The sequence below is a fragment of the Bufo gargarizans genome, chromosome 5 (assembly GCF_014858855.1).
Source record: "Bufo gargarizans isolate SCDJY-AF-19 chromosome 5, ASM1485885v1, whole genome shotgun sequence".
NCBI lineage: Eukaryota > Metazoa > Chordata > Amphibia > Anura > Bufonidae > Bufo > Bufo gargarizans.
In genome coordinates this window covers 428137939-428157163 of record NC_058084.1, presented here as the reverse complement: position 1 = coordinate 428157163, position 19225 = coordinate 428137939, and the positions used below count along the sequence as shown (strand labels likewise).

At 46.4% G+C, this 19225-nt stretch overlaps 1 protein-coding gene across 3 annotated transcripts in view; it reads left to right on the top strand.

The window, feature by feature from the left end:
* Positions 1–19225, top strand: part of EPC1 (enhancer of polycomb homolog 1) — a 95382-nt gene that overhangs the window by 51086 nt on the left and 25071 nt on the right. For all 3 annotated transcript variants that reach the window (XR_006389949.1, XM_044293132.1, XM_044293131.1), the window contains 6 exons: positions 4144–4303; positions 6644–6789; positions 6878–7084; positions 8796–8944; positions 10830–10974; positions 18614–18784. Coding sequence is in view for 2 of the 3 variants with exons in the window: in XM_044293132.1 (XP_044149067.1) it covers positions 4144–4303; positions 6644–6789; positions 6878–7084; positions 8796–8944; positions 10830–10974; positions 18614–18784 (978 nt within the window). In the remaining variant the exon portion in view is untranslated. The remainder of the gene's footprint in view (positions 1–4143; positions 4304–6643; positions 6790–6877; positions 7085–8795; positions 8945–10829; positions 10975–18613; positions 18785–19225) is intronic.

The following is a 19225-nucleotide window of genomic DNA, read 5'->3' as shown; positions in this document are numbered from 1 at the left end:
CCACAAAAATGTACATCAGATGCGGAAATAAAATACAGTTGTGTATATGGACCCTTAGCCAGATGTTCTGACTACAGCAGCCTCAGAGCACCTACACGTGTTTCCTTGTGCGTGAATAGATTTCTTTTATAAAATGTGATGCTGCTGTCCCTATAAGCAGCACACTGCAATCATTACAGGTTTGGGTGAAGTGTATTTGATAGTTTTCTGTTTCCTAGTGCATCACAGTATCTATTCCTTCTATAAAGACCCACAATAAAGTAGTTTAATTATGTCAGCGTACATGATATTGTTTCGGTCAGGATACCCTCGTTCTGCTTCAGAATTGTCAGTCTACAGAGAATGATCTGTCTCGTCTGTCCTTGTTTTTCATTTTAATCTCTGTTCTTTCTGAGTGATATTAAACAGTAGTCCTTACAATTCTTCCGACAGAGAAAATGACCTATAATTTGACTTTAAAGGGCTTGTCAGGAGTTCTTTCTGAAAACCGCTAGATAGAAAGCTTGTCTAACCCTAGCATCAACTACAGGTTTATATAATGTATACAAACAGTAGAAGAAGCATCTTAAAGGGGTTGTCCAACCGAACCTGGTCCTCGGGACCTGTACCCGAATGTAAAAAAAAACAAACAGTTTTGCCCTTTTCTGTGCCGTAACTTCTCCTGTTGCCAACCGGTTCAGAAGTGGCTTGGTCCCATGACTGCTGCCAGTCACCAGCAGCGAGATGTCTAGCATGTGACTGCTGAGGTTAATGATAGGGTGGCTCGGTCCAGTGAAGGCTACGACCAATGTGGCCAGAAACGGCTGGACTACAGACAGGTGGGCACAGGCTCCAAGGATTGGTCTGGTCAGTTCCTAAGCCAGATGCTCCTTTTACCATTTTTGCTGCCAGGTCAGGTTTAACATTTTTGCATTGAAGCATGAAGTTTAAAAAAAAAAATGCATAAAGATTTGTTTGTGGCTAAAAGTCTGATTCAAGCAGACTCTGAGACACGTCATCTAATAAGTAAGGCTACTTTCACACTTGCGTTTTGGGCAGATCCATCATGCAAAAACCGATCAGTTGCAATAAAACAACCGTATGCATCTGTCATGAACGGATCCGTTCAGATAATACAAACATCTGCATATGTTCAGAATCGATCCGTTTGTATTATCTGTAACAAAGCCAAGACGACTCAGTCATGAACTTCATTGAAAATCAGTGGGAGACGGATCAGTTTCCTATTGTCACCGTTTGGCTCAGTTTTGTCAGACGGACAGCAAAATGCTGCAGGCAGCCTCCAGAGCGGAATGCAGATGGAAAGCAGGCAAACTGATGCATTCTGAGTGGATCCTTTTCCATTCAGAATTCATTAGGGCAAAACTGATACGTTTTGGACCGCTTGTGAAAGCCCTGAACGGATCTCACAAACGGAAAGCCAAAACGCCAGTGTAAAAGTAGCCTTACACATTTCATGGTGTGCAGAGGTCAGCTCTGCCTAAATGCACATATTTATAAGAACTAAATAGACCAGAAATCTCTGTGATCCAGGTGCTGATGTCCGAATCGGTCAACGAATGTTTTAGTAAAATTTGCCACTTGCATCTCTCCCTGGAAACATGGCAATACAGGAAGCAGAACTTTTCATGCTGCGCCCTGAATGTTGTGACGCTGCAGCCCTGATTATTTTAGCTCACGGCAAGTATTTAAATAGGATATGTCAGCACAAAATGCAATGTAATCTGCAGGCAGGAGGAGCTGAGCAGATTGCAGTTTTGTGGGAAAAGATTCAGTAAAACTTGCAATTTATACATTTTAAATGGCCTCTGTCAGCAGGTTTGTCCCTATGACACTGGCTGACCTGTTACATGGGCGCTTGGCAGCTGAAGGCATCTGTGTTGGCCCATGTTCATATGTGCCCGCATTGCTGAGAAATGTTTTATATATGCAAATGAGCCTCTAGGAGAAACGGGGACGTTACCGTTATACCTAGAGGATCTGCTTTCTCTGCAGCTGATGCGCCCTATGCACTTTGAAAGGACCAGACGGTGAAAAGGTGATCACAACCGGCCCTGTCAGTGCAGAGGTCTGGAGTGAACTGTAGTCTTTGTACTGGGTTTGAGTTTTTAGTAATTGAATTTAAATATAAACCTTTTGAAGAACTATAATTGGTAGAGAAAATCCACGTTGTTTGATGGTTGACCTATATTTTGTTAGTATATTGACTGTCTATATTATTAGGTTACAGTATGTGCTCGACAGTTTGTAGAATGCGATGATTACCATTTGTTAGTAGAGCATCTGGCTGCAGTTAAGGCCATCTGTGCAGAATCCGCTTTGTCATTAATTGCCACAGCGATCAGAGCAGATATTTTATTGACGTGTTGTGCCATCTTACCAACGCTCCAGCCTCTGTCAATCTTATGGCTCTAGGTGTCAAAATATCTAATATAGCATTTCCTGAAGTTGGACAAGTGGGCAAAAAAGGCAATAACTAGAGGACTAGAATATGCGATCTTTAGGTCCCTTTCACACGAGCAAGTTTTCCGCACAGGAGCAATGTGTGATGCCAATGCATTGCGCCCACACGGAATCCGGACCCATTTATTTAAATAGATCTATGTACATGAGCGGTGGTTTTCACGCATCACTTTTGCATTGTGTGAAAATCGCAGCATGTTCTATAGTCTGCGATAGAAGTGAATGGTGCTGCATAAAGTGCAGATGCAATGCGATTTTCACGGATGGTTGCTAAGAGATGTTGTTTGTAAACATTCAGTTTTTATCGCGCACGTGCAAAACGCAGTAAATTGCATTGCACCCGTGTGATAAAAACTGAAGGCGATCGCGAAGGTTTCACTGAACACATCCGGACATAATCCAGACACGCTCGTCTGCAAGGGGTCTTAGATCGCTTGTCCCATAGACTGCAGCACCACAGGTGGAGCCATGGAACCAATTGATCACAGCATCTGATGGATTAATGTCCGTGATCGGCCTTATTGCCAGTCACCTGTTCCTTCTTTGACACTGGAGTAGATATCGGTTAATTTTGTAGGTCCAATTTGGATGATAAATTATCAGAAACAGGAGAAAATACATCACTTCCCCCATTTCCTTATGCAGTTTTAAGATAGTTAAATAACTATTTAACCCAAAAGTTGGCGTAGAAATCCCAAATATGTGTGCATTGTGTATGCCAAAAAGAAAACCCTGTGTTAGCTTTACATGCAGCCTCTGTACATGGACAATAATGATTCCAGTGCAGAAGATGATTTAGTACAGGCCAAGGTAAACCACACAAAAAAAGTTGTTTATTTTGCTTGATAGAAATGTTTAAAAGAGTTTGTCCCATTTGGACATTTACGGCATATATCCACAGAATACGTGCGCTCCCACTTCTAGGCACCTCTCCTTTCAGATGTTTATAGCATATGCTGTAGATGTGCCATAAACGTCCAAGGTGGGACAAACCTTTTAATGTCTGAGGACCAGGCAACCAGGCAAAACCTGCTGGTGTCTTGCAGAAAAGATGGTGATATATATATATATATATATATATATATATATATATATATATATATATATATATACACACACACACAAGTTTGTGCCATAGACTACTTTTCACTGTAAAGTCATCAATTGCTCTAGCTCCCATTCCTCCTTTGGATTTTTATATTCTTTTTTTTTTTTTTTTTTTTTTATAATTCACCTAATTTACAGTTTTCTCTTATCCGGCTTTTGATTTGTCACGTGGCCACTGTCCCATCATGCCTTAGGGCAGTGAGATGTGTCCTGACATCAGATCATGTGACACTAACCACGCCCCTTGTTCTCACCAATGATGCCTGTGCGTCCAATGCAGGATGTAACCTGCAGCATGTGAATATCAAAACATGTTTGCCACAGGCTGCAATAGTAGGATCTAATGACTTTTGAATAGGGCAGTTTTGGGGAAAGTGATGTAAGAGGGATATCTATTGGGCAGAATACATTTATATTAGTGGCACAGCCCCTTTAATTAGAACTGCTGACCTATCAATAATCACATTGTTTAGCTATGCGAAGAGACTTCATATATAATGTCAGCGCCGGTCTCCATTGTAAATTGTGCTTGGTGAAGAATTTGGTAATAAATGTTACCTGTTCTGTTCCCAGGAACATCATCTCCAGCGAGCCATTTCAGCACTGCAGGTATATGGAGAGAAGCGGGATAACATGGTTATTCCAGTCCCAGAGGCAGAAAGTAACATCGCTTACTATGAATCTGTGTACCCAGGGGAATTTAAGATGCCAAAGCAGCTCATTCACCTACAGCGTAAGTAGTGCACTCTAATCATATTGTAAGATGACTTTTATTTTCAATGTGCTTTCTTACTGACTACATTTTGGAGCTGAAGTCAGTTGCAAGTAAGGTCTGTTAATTTGATTTAGCCTTTTACAAGTGAATAAATGTTTAAAATTTCACTTAAATGGGTTATCCAATATCATAACCTGCGCCCCCCCATCCCATGTGCAAGGCCCCTCACAGGTAATATACTTACCCGAATCCCTGCTTTCTGTGCCACTCCTGGTCCCCGCACCGCCGCTGCTGCTTCTTCTCCCTGTACATGGATAAAAACATCCGGTGTCAGGAAGGGGAGCAGCCAGGGGCAGACGGCGAAGAACCCCCGTGAGTGATGCTAGAGAGGCTCGTCCCCGCCCCCAAAACCGGATGTTTTCAGCTGTGTACAGGGAAAAGCGGAGACTGCGGTAAGTACCATATTTTTCAGCCTATGACGCACCTAGGTTTTAGAGGAGGACAATAATAAAAAAATATTTTTCATTACACCTCAGGTCAGACCCCCAATATTAATCGGACCTCAGCTCACAGTCCTCCATGTCTCATATCAGCCCCCAGCCACATATGATCAGCCACCAACCATATGTAGTAATAATAATAATAAAATTTATTTATATAGCGCCACCATATTCCGCAGCGCTTAACAAATTCATAGGGTTCATGTACAAAACAAAAGTAACTGACTAATATGAAACTGAAACAGTAGGGGTCAGGGCCCTGATCACAAGGGCTTACAATCTATGAGCAATTAGCCCCCAGCCATATATATGTAATTAGCCCCCAGCCATATATATGTAATTAGCCCCCAGCTATATATATCTAATCGGCCCCCCAGCCATTATTCAGAAGCCCCCAGCCTTAGGTCACAAAATAAATAAACCACTTACCTCTCCTGCTCCTGGACGCCGCTATGTTACTGATGTATTGTAATAGTCCTTATTGCCTTCTTTGCTGGCTGGATTCATTATTTATATTTTTCTAATCAGTAAATTTTTATTGGCTTATAATATATTTTAAGGTTACATTTACATTACTTTCTTTTCATGTAATACATAGAATAATGGGTCAATAAACAGAAGTTTTAGAACAGTTTCTTGGTATTGTCGTTATTTGTAAATTTGAGTAGTTAAATTGTAGAGTATTAGTGAATGATGTAAATATGAAGAATAATTTGTCATTATAATACCTATATATATTTATTTTGTGAGTATATTGTTTATATTTTATCAGCGACAAATTATTATATAGGTTATCAACCACTCCAAGTAGTATTCAGTTTAATAAAAGGGGTGGGTTGGACATGCCGGTATGAGTTAGTAAATAGGTAAATATATAATTATTTTATATATAAATATAAGCATTAAATATGATTAGATATATAAATGCATGCGTAGGTGTGTGTGTGTGTATGTATACATACATCCATACATTCATGTTAGACTATACATACATTGATCTTTAATAAAGGGTTAGTTATACAGATGTATAATTTAAGATAAAATTATTGATATCGTTACATTGGAGAATATCTATAAATAAGGGACAGTTCAGTTTGGTATAGTACTTGCATAGTTTGAATTCCATAGGGACCAATAGTTTGTGGTTTTCCTCAGGGATTCATCACATTATACACTGCTAGTTTTGACCACGGACCATAACTTCTTCAATATCCCGAACATTGTACGCTTAACTTAAAAACACAAGTTCGCTCAACACTAGATACGATCGCTGCACGCTATAAAAGTGCCGGCCTTCCTGGTGGCGGGGACCATAGGAGCACACACAGGCTGATACTTTTTCCTAGTGTACAAGCACGGCCGTTGATGCTGGATTACAATGTCGTCGTAACCTTGGAAACGATAAAGTGCAAAATGTGATGTGAAAATTAGTCATACTAGTAAGGGTCTTTATCTACATGATAACTGCCATTTATTTACAGAAGTGGGACAACCCCATTAATGGTTGCAGTTATATAAAGTTACAGGCAGGTGTTCCTTACTATGGGTTGTACAAGGCTAAAACATAACATTTTGGGACACACTGGTGATTTATTATGAGAAGGAGCGTATAAAGATTGTGTATGTACAGATGGATGTATACACACATTGAATTCCCTGCAGCCTTGGGGAGGGAGCGAGTTCAGGTTGCTGATGTGAGTTTTAGTATTTGAGGTTTTTAACGATTTGAGTTAACATCTATATTTGGCTCCGATTTCCATTTCGGTCTGTATTGTGTGACATCAAAAGCACAAATTGCTGTAAAAGAATAGTCATTGGGAAAATCGATATGTTCTTATACTGGCATATCCTTTTTCAGCTTTTAGTTTGGATGCAGAGCAGCCGGATTATGACATTGATTCTGAAGACGAGGTTTTTGTAAACAAGCTTAAGAAGAAGATTGAGATTTCTCCTCTTCAATTTGAAGAGATGATTGACCGATTAGAGAAAGGCAGTGGACAGCAGGTAAGTGATGTGATGTCTTTCCTTCTTCTCTAATACTTTGATTTTGTGTACATGTCTAAAAACTTGGTTTGTTTGTTTTTTACTCCAGCCAGTTAATCTCCAAGAGGCTAAACTGTTGCTGAAGGAAGATGATGACTTGATCACAGAAGTTTACGACTATTGGATCAAAAAAAGGAAAAACTGTCGTGGCTCCTCCCTTATACCAGCAGTGAAACAGGAGAAGCGGGATGGATCAAGCACCAGTGATCCTTATGTCGCTTTCAGAAGACGTACGGAGAAGATGCAAACAAGGAAAGTAAGTAAAAGTAAATTTGTGGTTCTATGCAGTGATTTAGAAACCATTAACTTAAAATTATATAGAGAACCTGTCACCATGAACATGCAATCTGCAGGCAGCATAGTTTTGTGGGAAACGATTCAGCAAAACTTGTAAATTATTCTTTAAGATGTCTGTTCTTTCTGAGGTCAGTAGACAAGTAAGGCAGGCTTATCAGTGGTTGCCAGCTATCTCTGACAGCCTTCCCTTCACAACTGATAGGACTGTACACCTGACTACTAAGCTCAGAGCATACAATTGATGAATAAATTGCTGCAGGTTTTGCTGAATTCCTCATCTCCAGCAAAGCTATATATCAATCTGCTAAGCTGCTCCTGCAGGTTACCTTTAAATTGTAATGCAAGAGTAAGGAGAAATGCATTCCCAGTAAGTTTGTTTTCCTCCATGTAGACTACATTTAGATAGTCTTGCCAAATAGCTTAAAAGTGCTGCTAGAGAGTTACGTTCAATACAGAAGGCAGGACATGCATCGTGCATGCGACTCCTATATAAATTTTCAAGGTATAGCCCTTTAAATGTTTGCTGCTTTGCTTTGTAAGGCTACTTTAACATTAGCGTTTTTGTGGATCCGTCATGGATCTGCAAAAATGCTTCCGTTAAAATAATACAACCGCATGCATCCATCATGAACGGATCCGGTTGTATTATGTCTTCTATAGCCATGACGGATTCGTCATGAACACCATTGAAAGTCAAAGGGGGACGGATCAGTTTTCTGTTGGTCCAGAGAAAACTGATCCGTCCCCATTGACGTACATTGTGTGTCAGGACGGATCCGTCTTGCTCTGCACCACATCGCGGACAGAAAAACACAGCTTGCGTCGTTTTTCTGTCCGCGATGTGGACGCAACCAAACAGAGCGGCATGCATTTTGGTGCTTTCTGTTTCGTTCAGTTAAGTTTTGTCCCCATTGACAATGAATTGGGGCAAAACAAGTGTTTTCTTCCGTTATTGAGATCCTATAACTAGTCTCAATAGCGGAATTTAAAACGCTGATGTGAAAGTAGTCTTATACAATATCAATAAAACTTTTTTACATTGGTTAATCCATAATTAACCCCTTAGTGACCAGCCTGTTTTGTGTGTTGGTGACCAAGCAATGTTTCATTTATTTTTATTTTTTCATTGCTGCATTCCACAAACTACCATTATTTTTTTTTTATTATTTCTTTCCATTGATGTAGCCATTTGAGGGTTTTTGGTGGAGAAGTTGTAGTAAAAAATAAAAAAATAAATACACAACTCATTGAATAACTTCTCTTAACTCTCTTTCTTGGGGGGGGGGGGGGGGGGGGTAAGACATCGACATTTGAGTTTTGACAATGTAAATTTTGTGGCGTTATTAATATAATGTTCTCTGGGTTGGTACAATTACAGCAATACTAAAAAAAGATATAATATATATATATATATATAAATAATATATCCGTGATCCTTGCGTCGCTTTCAGAAAACGTACGGAGAAGATGCAGACAAGGAAAAAATGAAAATTGGAATCTTATTGGTTGATTTGGGCAACTAAGCCAGTTGTCCATTTATACCAGTTTTGGTAAAACAGCCACTTGGTTTAATAGACATTGACTACAGTGTCACCTGCATACGTTAGCAAAGTATTTGTAAATTAGGTTTTGTTACAGTTTCCATAACGCAGCAACTCTATTTTATACAGAATCGAAAGAATGATGAAGCTTCGTATGAGAAAATGCTGAAGTTACGTCGTGACCTCAGTCGAGCGGTGACGATACTAGAAATGATTAAACGACGGGAAAAAAGCAAGCGCGAATTACTGCATCTAACACTGGAAATAATTGAGAAGAGGTCTGTATTTTCATTTTTTATGTCTTTATTATTAAAGATTTTATTTTAAGTTAGTGGTGGTGCGGCTGTGGTTACGTGTGCAGACCTGGACTGATGCTAGTAAGGCTACTTTTACACTAGTGGCAGAACGGATCCGACAGGCTGTTCACCCTGTCGGATCCGTCCTGCTGCTATTTCGCCGGACCACCGCTCCGTCCCCATTGACTATAATGGGGACGGGGGCGGAGCCGGTCTAAAAGTCCTGCATGTCCGACTTTTTAGTCCTGCGGTCTCGCACTGCCGTGCTGCGCCGGAGCTCCGCCCCCATCCCCATTATAGTCAATGGGGACTGAGCAGCGGCAGGACGGATCCGACAGGGTGAACAGCCTGTCGGATCCGTCCTGCCGCTAGTCTGAAAGTACCCTAAGCTAATGCATCTAGAAACCGCTACTGTCATCTATGTTTTGTTTTGGGGAAATCCTCTTTAGATACTTAATTGTGGAACTTTCAGGGTGTTTTAAACACCGCTTTTTGTGGCAGTTTTGTTTGTTTTATTTTTTTTGCCAAAGTTTGAAAGTGAATCCAGCTATACTCTGCTGTTCAGCTCTCCCATAGAAATGAATGGAGCAGCGGCACACTTTTTTGACCAGCAGCTCTGTCCATTTCAGGGGGCGGTGCCACAGGGCTACAACCTGGGATCTTTTGATCCCTTGTCCTAGAGCTCTATTAGGGTGAATAGGATTTCCACACACTCCCTGCTGCCCTGTGCTTTGTGCACATCTAAGCAGGGAGGTTACCATGGCAGCCATGGAAGGTTTCAGAAGAGTCTGGGCTGCCAAGGTAGCCAATCAGAGCCTCGCAATTTCACTGTGAGGGAGCCACATTCCTCTGCCTTGCCTCACAGATGCCGCGATCGCTGCTTATCGGCCGGGTGCCTGTTGTATGATACAGCTGCTACCTGCCGAGTATAAAGTGGCCTCGCTGCAGCAGCGCGCTCCATACATTCCCTCAACTACACAGTGGTTGAAGGGGTTAAAGAGCATCTGTCACCACAAAATGCAGTGCTATCTGCAAGCAAAGAGCAGAAAAAGCTGAGCAGATTTATATATATTTTTGTGTAAAAGATTCAGGAAAAATATGTAATTGGTACATATATATCTGTTTTTTTCTAACTTGGGACCATCCTCATGAACAGCTCTCAGTACATGGGGGAGATATTTTCAGTGACTGACTGCTATCTTTATATACACACACATACAGAGAATGCTATCAATCACTAATAACCACTTCCCCAAGTACTCCGTTGTTCATGACGGAGGTCTTAAGTTAAGAAAAACAGAGAGAGAAATGTATCAATTACACGCTTTACTGAATCTTCTCCCACAAAAATGTATATCAATCTGCTCAGCTCCTCCTGCTCTATAACCTGCAGATTGCGTTGCATTTGTTGGTGACAGGTCATCTTTAAAAGTGTTGTCCACACCACTTTGAGCAGTTTGGTTAGGTTCCAATAGTTTCCTGGGTCCCATATTTTCAAGGTACGCATACTTGAAGGCCTGTTGGAATGCATCCGAACACTGAACTGAGAAATACATGCAGGAACTGCAGTGTGTAAACAAGGGTTAATTGTTTCTTCAGGTTAACACGCATTAGCAAACTGTTTGGACACATTTAGATACATCATTCTTTGGGTTCCTGACAACCTTTGGGATATTTTTTCCACAGAAGCTACGTTATTAGCAGTTCACATAAATGGCAGTTTCCTATAATGCTGCTATGGGAACTGCCTCAGATGGCTAGCATTTGCATGGCATAGTCTACTATTTTTTATTTTGTTTGATGAAATTATATACTTGTTCACTTCTTTCATACAAAATAATTTAGTGCTTTCATTCTTTCCTTGCAGGTATAACCTAGGTGACTATAATGGAGAGATCGTGTCAGAGGTAATGGCACAACGTCAGCCATTGAAGCCCACCTATGCCATCCCCATCATCCCTATTTCTAGTCCGTTTAAACATCAGGATACAATAGAGATTAAGATTAACAAGGTAAGACAGATCTATAGTAAACCATACATTGCTAATAAAACACAAATTTAATAGTTATTCATGTACCTGGCTGTAGCCATGGGGAACTGAAAGCATAATTATCAACTGGTTACATTGCTTGTTTGCATACAGAAAAAAAAAGTATTTTTTGCAAGTTAATGGGTGCTCTTTAACCAGGATAACGTGCAACTACGTCCAAGATGCTCAAGGGGAGCATGGAGAGGTCTCACTATGTGAGCCAGCTCCATATGTTCTGCTGTGTAATACATCTGACAGTCCCCACAGTGTTTGATACTTCAAGGCCCCAGACTTCCATAGCAACCAATTGGCACCCTGTGATTTAGCTGCAGGGGTGCAGATGAGAGGTCAACTAGCCTTTTAGTTGCTGCAACTGGTATTGACCACAGCATCTGAGACGTTAGTCTGACCTCTGACTGTCATTCCCGTTGTGTGCCAGTCATTTGCCTAAGGCAGTGCTTAATAGGTGGTACGGAGAATCCTCATGCTATTACTGTATTAGCAGTGAAACAATTGCATGTTCAAGTCTCTCAAGGGAGCTAAAAAAAATGAAATGTTTTTAAAAAGTACTAAAAAGAATTACAAATTCAAATCCCCATTACTTATTTGTACCTATAACTATATGATAGTCAATGTTGTTGCACTGCGACGTGTGACATGCTGCAATGCGACAATCGCAGAAAAATCCATCTTGGATGGATTTTTTGCAACTGTCGTATCGCAGACGCAGCATGTCACACGTCGCAGTGCAACACCATAGACTATCATTATAGAAATTGTTGAGACAAAAAGGAGATTTTTGTATAACTTACCAGTTAAATCTCTTTCTCGCTCTTCCTTGGGGGACACAGACCTTGGGTATAGCTCAGCTCCCTAGGAGGCGTGACACTAAGTAAAACTGTTAAGCCCCTCCTCCATCAGCTATACCCTCAGCCTGGAGATAGAGGCTACCAGTTGCGTGTCCAAGTAGTGAAAGGATAACAACCAATAACGGAAACAACCAGCCAGCAACCCAACGGGGCGCCAGACCATAACCCTGTAACCAAACACAGAAGGGTGGGTGCTGTGTCCCCCAAGGAAGAGCGAGAAAGAGATTTAACTGGTAAGTTATACAAAAATCTCCTTTTCTCGCCCATTTTCCTTGGGGGACACAGACCTTGGGACGTTCAAGAGCAGTCCAAGAAGGGAGGGACCACAAACCCAAGGCGGAACACCACCAGAGCATCAGGAAACCGCTGCCTGCAAAACCAGGCGGCCCAAAGCAGCATCCGCTGATGCATGCGTATGCACCCTATAGAACTTTGTGAAAGTGTGCAGAGAGGACCAAGTGGCTGCTTTGCACAACTGTTCAGCCGAGGCCCGATGCCTCTGCGCCCAGGAAGCTCCGACTGCTCTGGTGGAATGAGCAGTGACGCCGAAAGGCGGAGGTCTGCCCTTGGCTCGATAAGCCTCAGACACCGCCAGTTTAATGAAACGGGCAATAGCCACCTTGGAGACCGCCAACCCTTTGCGCGAACCCTCCGGAACCACAAACAGGGAGTCCGTGCGCCGAAAGGACCCGGTGACCTCCAAGTAAATCCTCAACGCCCTGACCACATCCAGACGGTGCAGTTCCCGTTCTCTGGGGTGGGAAGGAGAGGGACAGAGCGACGGAAGGACGATGTCCTCATTGATGTGAAAGGCGGAGACCACCTTTGGCAGGAAAGTCGGGACAGGCCGAAGCACAACCTTATCCTGGTGGAAGATCAGGAAAGGTTCGGAGCAAGAAAGAGCCGCTAACTCCGACACCCGTCGGAGAGACGTGACGGCCACAAGAAAGATGACCTTGCAGGACAGAAGGCGAAGGGAGACCTCCCGTAAAGGCTCGAAGGGGGCTGATTGGAGCGCCGAGAGCACCACATTCAGGTCCCAGGAAGGAACTGGAGGGCGGTACGGCGGAACAGAGTGAGCCACCCCTTGTAAAAAGGTCTTAATTGGCCCTAGAGGGGCCAGGGGACGCTGGAGAAGAATAGACAGCGCCGAAATCTGACCCTTCAGAGAACTGAGGCACAGCCCCAGGTCCAGACCCGACTGGAGGAAGGACAGGATTGTGGGAAGAGAAAACCGGAGAGGTGGGATGCTCCGGGACTCACAGAACCCCAGATAGGACCTCCAAACCCGATAGTAGATCCTAGAGGATACGGGCTTACGAGCCCGGATCATGGTGCGGACTACGTCCGCGGAGAAACCCCGTCGCGTTAAGACGGCGGTCTCAATAGCCACGCCGTCAAACGTAGCGAGCCTAAATGCTCGTGGAAGATCGGTCCCTGAGAGAGAAGGTCTTCCCTGGAGGGCAGTGGCCACGGTGCGTCTGCCAACAGCAACATTAGGTCGGCGTACCAAGACCGGCGGGGCCAATCCGGGGCGATTAGAATCGCGGGGACGCCCTCTGCCGCGATCCTCCGAAGAACCCGTGGCAGGAGGGGAAAAGGAGGAAAGACGTACAGAAGGGAGAATTCGCGCCACGGAAGGACGAGCGCGTCGGCGCCGTATGCCTTCGGGTCCCGTGCCCTGGCCAGGTATAGGGGGACCTTGTGGTTGAATTTGGAGGCCATGAGGTCCACGTCGGGGCGACCCCAGCGAAGACAAAGGGCTTCGAACACCTCTGGGTGCAGGGACCATTCTCCCGGGTCGATGGTGGACCGGCTGAGGAAATCCGCCGCCCAGTTGTCCACCCCCGGGATGTAAATCGCAGATAAGGCCGGCACGTGCGTCTCCGCCCAGAGGAGAATGAGGGTCACCTCTTGCATCGCTGCAGCGCTGCGAGTGCCTCCCTGATGGTTTATGTATGCCACAGCCGTGGCATTGTCCGATTGGATCCGAACAGGGTGGCCCCTCAGCAGATGGGTCCAGTGTCTGAGGGACAGAAGAATCGCCCTCAGTTCCAGAATATTGATTGGAAGTCTGGACTCCGATAGAGACCAAACGCCCTGGACGGACCGGGGAGGGAAAACCCCCCCCCCCACCCCCGTAAGCTGGCATCTGTGGTAATCACCAGCCAGTTCAGTGGAAGGAAGGACTTCCCCCTTAGAGGGATATGCAACCACCAGCCGAGGGAAGCCCGAGCCAGGGGAGGCAGAAGAAAGGTCCTGTCCAGACTCCTCGGTGATTTGTCCCAGGCCGACAGAATTGCCCTCTGAAAGGTGCGGGATCGGAATTGTGCGAACGGCACCGCTTCGAAACAGGCAACCATCTTTCCCAACAACCGCATGCTGGATCTGAGGGAAGGGCGGTGATGACGGAGGAGACTGCGAACCGACCCGCGAAGGGCCAGACGCTTGTCCGACGGAAGGCGGACCTCCGCCAACTCTGTATCCAGGAGCATCCCCAGGAAGATCAGCCGTCTGGAGGGGGTAAGGGAAGATTTGGGGTGGTTGATAATCCAACCGAACCGCGTCAGGGTCTCCAGAGTGAGTTCCACACTGCGGGATGTCTGAGAGAAGGAGGGTGCCTTGACCAGGATGTCGTCCAAGTATGGGAGAAGAAAAACACTTCTTGAACGTAGAAGGGCCAAGACAGGGGCCAGGACCTTGGTGAACACTCGAGGAGCCGTCGCCAGACCAAAGGGAAGGGCGACGAATTGGAAGTGATCGTCCCCCACCGCGAAGCGCAGGAAGCGGTGATGACATGGAGCAACCGGAACGTGGAGGTATGCATCCTGAATGTCGATTGAGGCCATGAAATCCCCTCTTTCCAGGGAGGCCACTGCGGACCTGAGAGACTCCATCCGGAATCTCTGCAGTCGGAGAAAACGGTTCAGGCGTTTTAGGTCCAAGATCGGACGCACTGAGCCTTCCTTCTTGGGAACCACAAAGAGGTTCGAGTAGAACCCCCTGAACCTTTCCGTCGGAGGCACGGGGGCGACGACACCCTTGTCCATTAGAGAGTGAATGGCCGCGAAGAAGGCGGCCACTCGTACGGGATCTCGCGGAGGACGGGATCGGAAGAAACGGTCTGGCGGAATGGACGCAAATTCGATTTTGTATCCGCAAGATACAATCTCGAGCGCCCATGCGTCTGAGATGTGGGCCCGCCATACGTTCCTGAATAGGAGAAGGCGGCCCCCCACCCGGGTGGGTGGGGGCGCACCTTCAGGCAGAGGGCTGCTGGCCTGTGGGAGCCCGTGCAGGCTGGGACTTGCGCCAGGTAGGTTGCGTCCGAAAAAACGGCTTCTTGCGTCTATCCTGGGCTGGGCCAGAGGAAGAAGAACTGGCCGCGGGTCTAGACCCGGTGGGCTTGCGAAAGGACCGAAAACGGGACGAACCAGCGCGACCACGGGGGGCGCCCATTGGCCTGGACTGGGGGAGGTGAGTACTCTTCCCACCCGTGGCCTCTGATATAAGTTCGTCCAGACGGGTTCCGAACAGGCGGGAACCCGTGAATGGTAGGCCGGCCAAAGAGCGTTTGGAAGCGGCGTCCGCCGCCCAAACCTTCAGCCAGAGTTCCCTCCTGACAGAAACTGCCAGGGCAGAGGAACGGGCAATGAGGGCACCCGCATCAAGGGAGGCCTCACAGACGAATTTTCCGGCCTGAACAATTAGTTGGGCTAAGGAACGGAGGTCCTGAACAGGGACGTCCGACCCTAACTCCCGTTCCAGTTGCAAACCCCATTCAGAGACCGCTTTGCCAACCCAGGCGGAGGCAAAGACCGGTCTAAGGGCCGAACCAGAGGCAGTAAATATGGCCTTGGAGAGGGATTCCGTACGACGGTCCTCAACAGACTGGAGGGAAGATCCGTCCTGTACAGGAATAGTAGTGCTTTTGGACAGGCGAGCCACGGGAGGATCAACCTTAGGCGGGGATGTCCACGTGGTCACAGAATCCGCTGGAAAGGGATAACAAATGTCCAGCTTTTTGGGTGTAATAAAGCGGACGTTAGGCCGAGTCCAAGCCTTGGATACCACAGAAGAAAAATCAGCGTGTATGGGAAAAACCTTGGAGGCCTGTTTGGGGCGGAGAAAGGACACGCCGGCCTGTTCAGAGCTGGGGGGGTCATCGTGTAGCTGAAAGGTATCACGGATGCTAGTGACAAGATGCCCCACCGCGGACGCCAATTTGGACGGAAGCTCTGAGTCCATGTCCACGTCCGAATCCGCCAGTTCTCCCTCAGAAAGCGTATCCCTTTGAGAGGATAGACTTGACTGAGCTCGCACGCATGGCGGAGAGAGCGAAGCATCTGGAGAAGATGTGCGCTCAACCCTTGAACGTTTCTGAGTATGCCGGGCCCTGGAAGATTCGCTGGGAGGCAGGGAACCAGTGGGGGCGGCAGAAACGGTAGTCCCAGCGGGTGCGACAGGGATTGTGGCAGCCTGCGGGAGAGGCGGTCTATCCACGAGACGGCCCACTACGTGTGTAAGGCTTTCCACCGCCTGAGACAGAGACCTAGCCCAGTCAGGGGGTTCAGAGGCACCGGGGGGCGCAGCGGGAAGCGGGCCCTGCACCGGGGCCTGACATGCAAGGCAATGCGGCTCAGATTGCCCACGCGGAAAAAGTTCCTTACAGGCGGTACAGGCATGGTACCAGGGTTTGGGGGCACCTGTGGGATCTGACATGCTGAAGTGTGGTTGTACTCTAATATAGAGACCACAAAGGGTTATAGCAGCTATGACCAGGAGGGTTAGGAGAGGGTTAACTGTCCTACCAGTGCCTCAGAAGAACGTCAGGAGATGGCCCAGATCAGCAGCAGCAGAGAAGCAGTGAACAGCAGTGAGCAGCAGAGAGCGCCCACAGAAGCCGAGCGATGTACACAGGAGGTTAGAGTCCCCCACCGTGTCCCAGCTTCCTGTCAGGAGTGAGGAAGCGCGGGAAACCTCAGCAGAAAGCGCGGGGAACAAGCTCCGCCCCCTCCAGCGCTTGAAATGTCTCCTGTGAAGGAGAACGTAGCTCCGCCCCCAAAATGACGCGCGCGTAAGCCCCGCCCCCTGCCGGGACCGCTAAGCCCCGCCCCCCGTTCTCGGCGGGAAGGGGGAGAGAGAGAAGAGAAAAATGGAGTCAGCCCCGAATGAGGGGGAGGGGGGGGAGAAAGATAGCAGCGTGGGGGGGAACGGCGTGGGGGTGCTGAGGATGCTGCTGTGCTGCATTGTCCTGCAGATGAGCGCTCAGAATGAGCGACCACGGGTGCCCCCCTTACCCAGAGGGGTAGATGCTGCAGATAGGGACGGGGTATGGGCTGGAATAGCCATCTCACCGTCCGACGTCTTCACCCTCAGTCCTTTCCAGCAGGGTCGCCCCTTCAGCCACTGGCACCGCAGTGGCAGGAAGCTGGAAGAGGGGCTTGGCGTGCGGGCGACCCCCTAGCTGGCGGGATGTAGGGGAGCCATTGCTGCCCAGATCCTCCTATTGCTTCTGTGGGGGAGGCAGCAGTGCAGATAAGTTGGCACTGGCGCAGCTCAACCCCGGGAGAGCAGAGAGGTCTAATGCGCCTCTGGTATCCCTAGGAAAAAATAAAATAACAAAATTAGAAGAAAAAGTAAAAATAACAAGGAGAAAACAGCCCTGCAGTAGCAGGGAGTGTCTTGCCTCCTTGGACACTAAGCTAAAACTGGTAGCCTCTATCTCCAGGCTGAGGGTATAGCTGATGGAGGAGGGGCTTAACAGTTTTACTTAGTGTCACGCCTCCTAGGGAGCTGAGCTATACCCAAGGTCTGTGTCCCCCAAGGAAAATGGGCGAGAAATGTTGCGTGTTGTCGTGTAGCCCTAGCATTAAAGAGTCAGGGAGCTGTGGAGGTCACTGTTAAGGGGGCAGGGGCCACTATTAAAGGGGCAACTGCTGTGGAGGTCACTGTTAAGGGGGCGGGCCCCTGAGGAGGTCACTGTCAAGGGAGTGGGGTGCTGTGAAACTCACTGTTAAAGGGGCGGGCTGCTGTAAAGGTCAAAGTTAAGGGGATGGGCTGCTGTGGAGGTCCCATTTTAAAGTGGCGGGGCACTGTGGGGGGGGGGTGTTGGAGAGTCAGTGTTGAGGGGTGGGGGACTGTGGAGTTCACTGTTAAAGGGGCAGGGTGCTGTAGAGGTCACTGTAATGGGGGATACTGTCGATATCTTTTAACAACACACAAAAACATTAAATGAAATATACCCGTGAGAAGCCGGGTCCTGGTAGTATAAAAATAATTAAGGAATAAACATTATTATCACCATATTCAAACTATCAGCAAAAGCATTTATACCGCATGGTGAACACTGTAACGGAAAAAAAAAACAAAGTTGGTCACCTTGCTCCTGAAATAAAATGTGACCAAAAAGCTGGGTGTACCCCATCTTTGGACCAATAAAAATTACAGATCTGTCTATAGACAGAAAAAATAAATAAATGGGTGTTAGAATATGGTGATGCAATTTGGTGTCACTGTAATTGTACTGGCGCACAGAATGAGGTGGTAATGTCATTAAAAGATACAATTTGTCCCTCAAAAACAACATGAAGAAAGAGTTCTACTGCCTCTTAGAAGGTGGCGAGGAAAAGATGAAAATGGGTCTTGTCCCATAGAAATTAAGGCTCAGTCTTTATGCCCATATAGGTTCCTTTTTGTTTGCTCGATTTAATTGTTAGTGTTTTTTTTTTCCCCTCCTGAATGTCTTTTAGCCAGAGAAATCTGATGTTGTACGACCGAAACGGAAATATGAGAAGAAGCCCAAAGTCTTACCCTTATCTCCTGCTGCTCAACAGACAAGCCCTGCTGCACTGCCAGTGTTCAATGCTAAAGATCTGAATCAGTATGACTTTCCAAGCTCTGATGATGAGCCTCTCTCACAGGTATATGTGCTGTTGTGTTTTAAAGCACTGGATGCCTTTATTGGTTATAGTCAATACTATGCTAGCAACATTGAACTCTTGTGTTAAAGGGGTATTCCAGTTACATTGTTATTTCCTATCCAGAGGATGCACAGCCGCCCTCCATTCATTTCTATGGGGCTGCCAAAAATAGCAGAGCGCCGGCCATTTTCATTGGCACCATATAAATAAATGGGAGCTGTGGCCGCACAAGCGCAGTGCGCTCCCATTCACTCTATGGGGAGAGCACTTGGCGGTGGCTGGACCCCGTAAAATCTGGGGTCCTTCTGCCACCACCTACCCCGCTCCATTCTCTGTGTAGGTGCGGGTCCCAGAGGTGGGACCCGCACATATTAGAACTATGTTATGCCCCCATTGTCTGGGATGGGAATACCTCTTTTAATGTAACTAGTATGCCCCTTT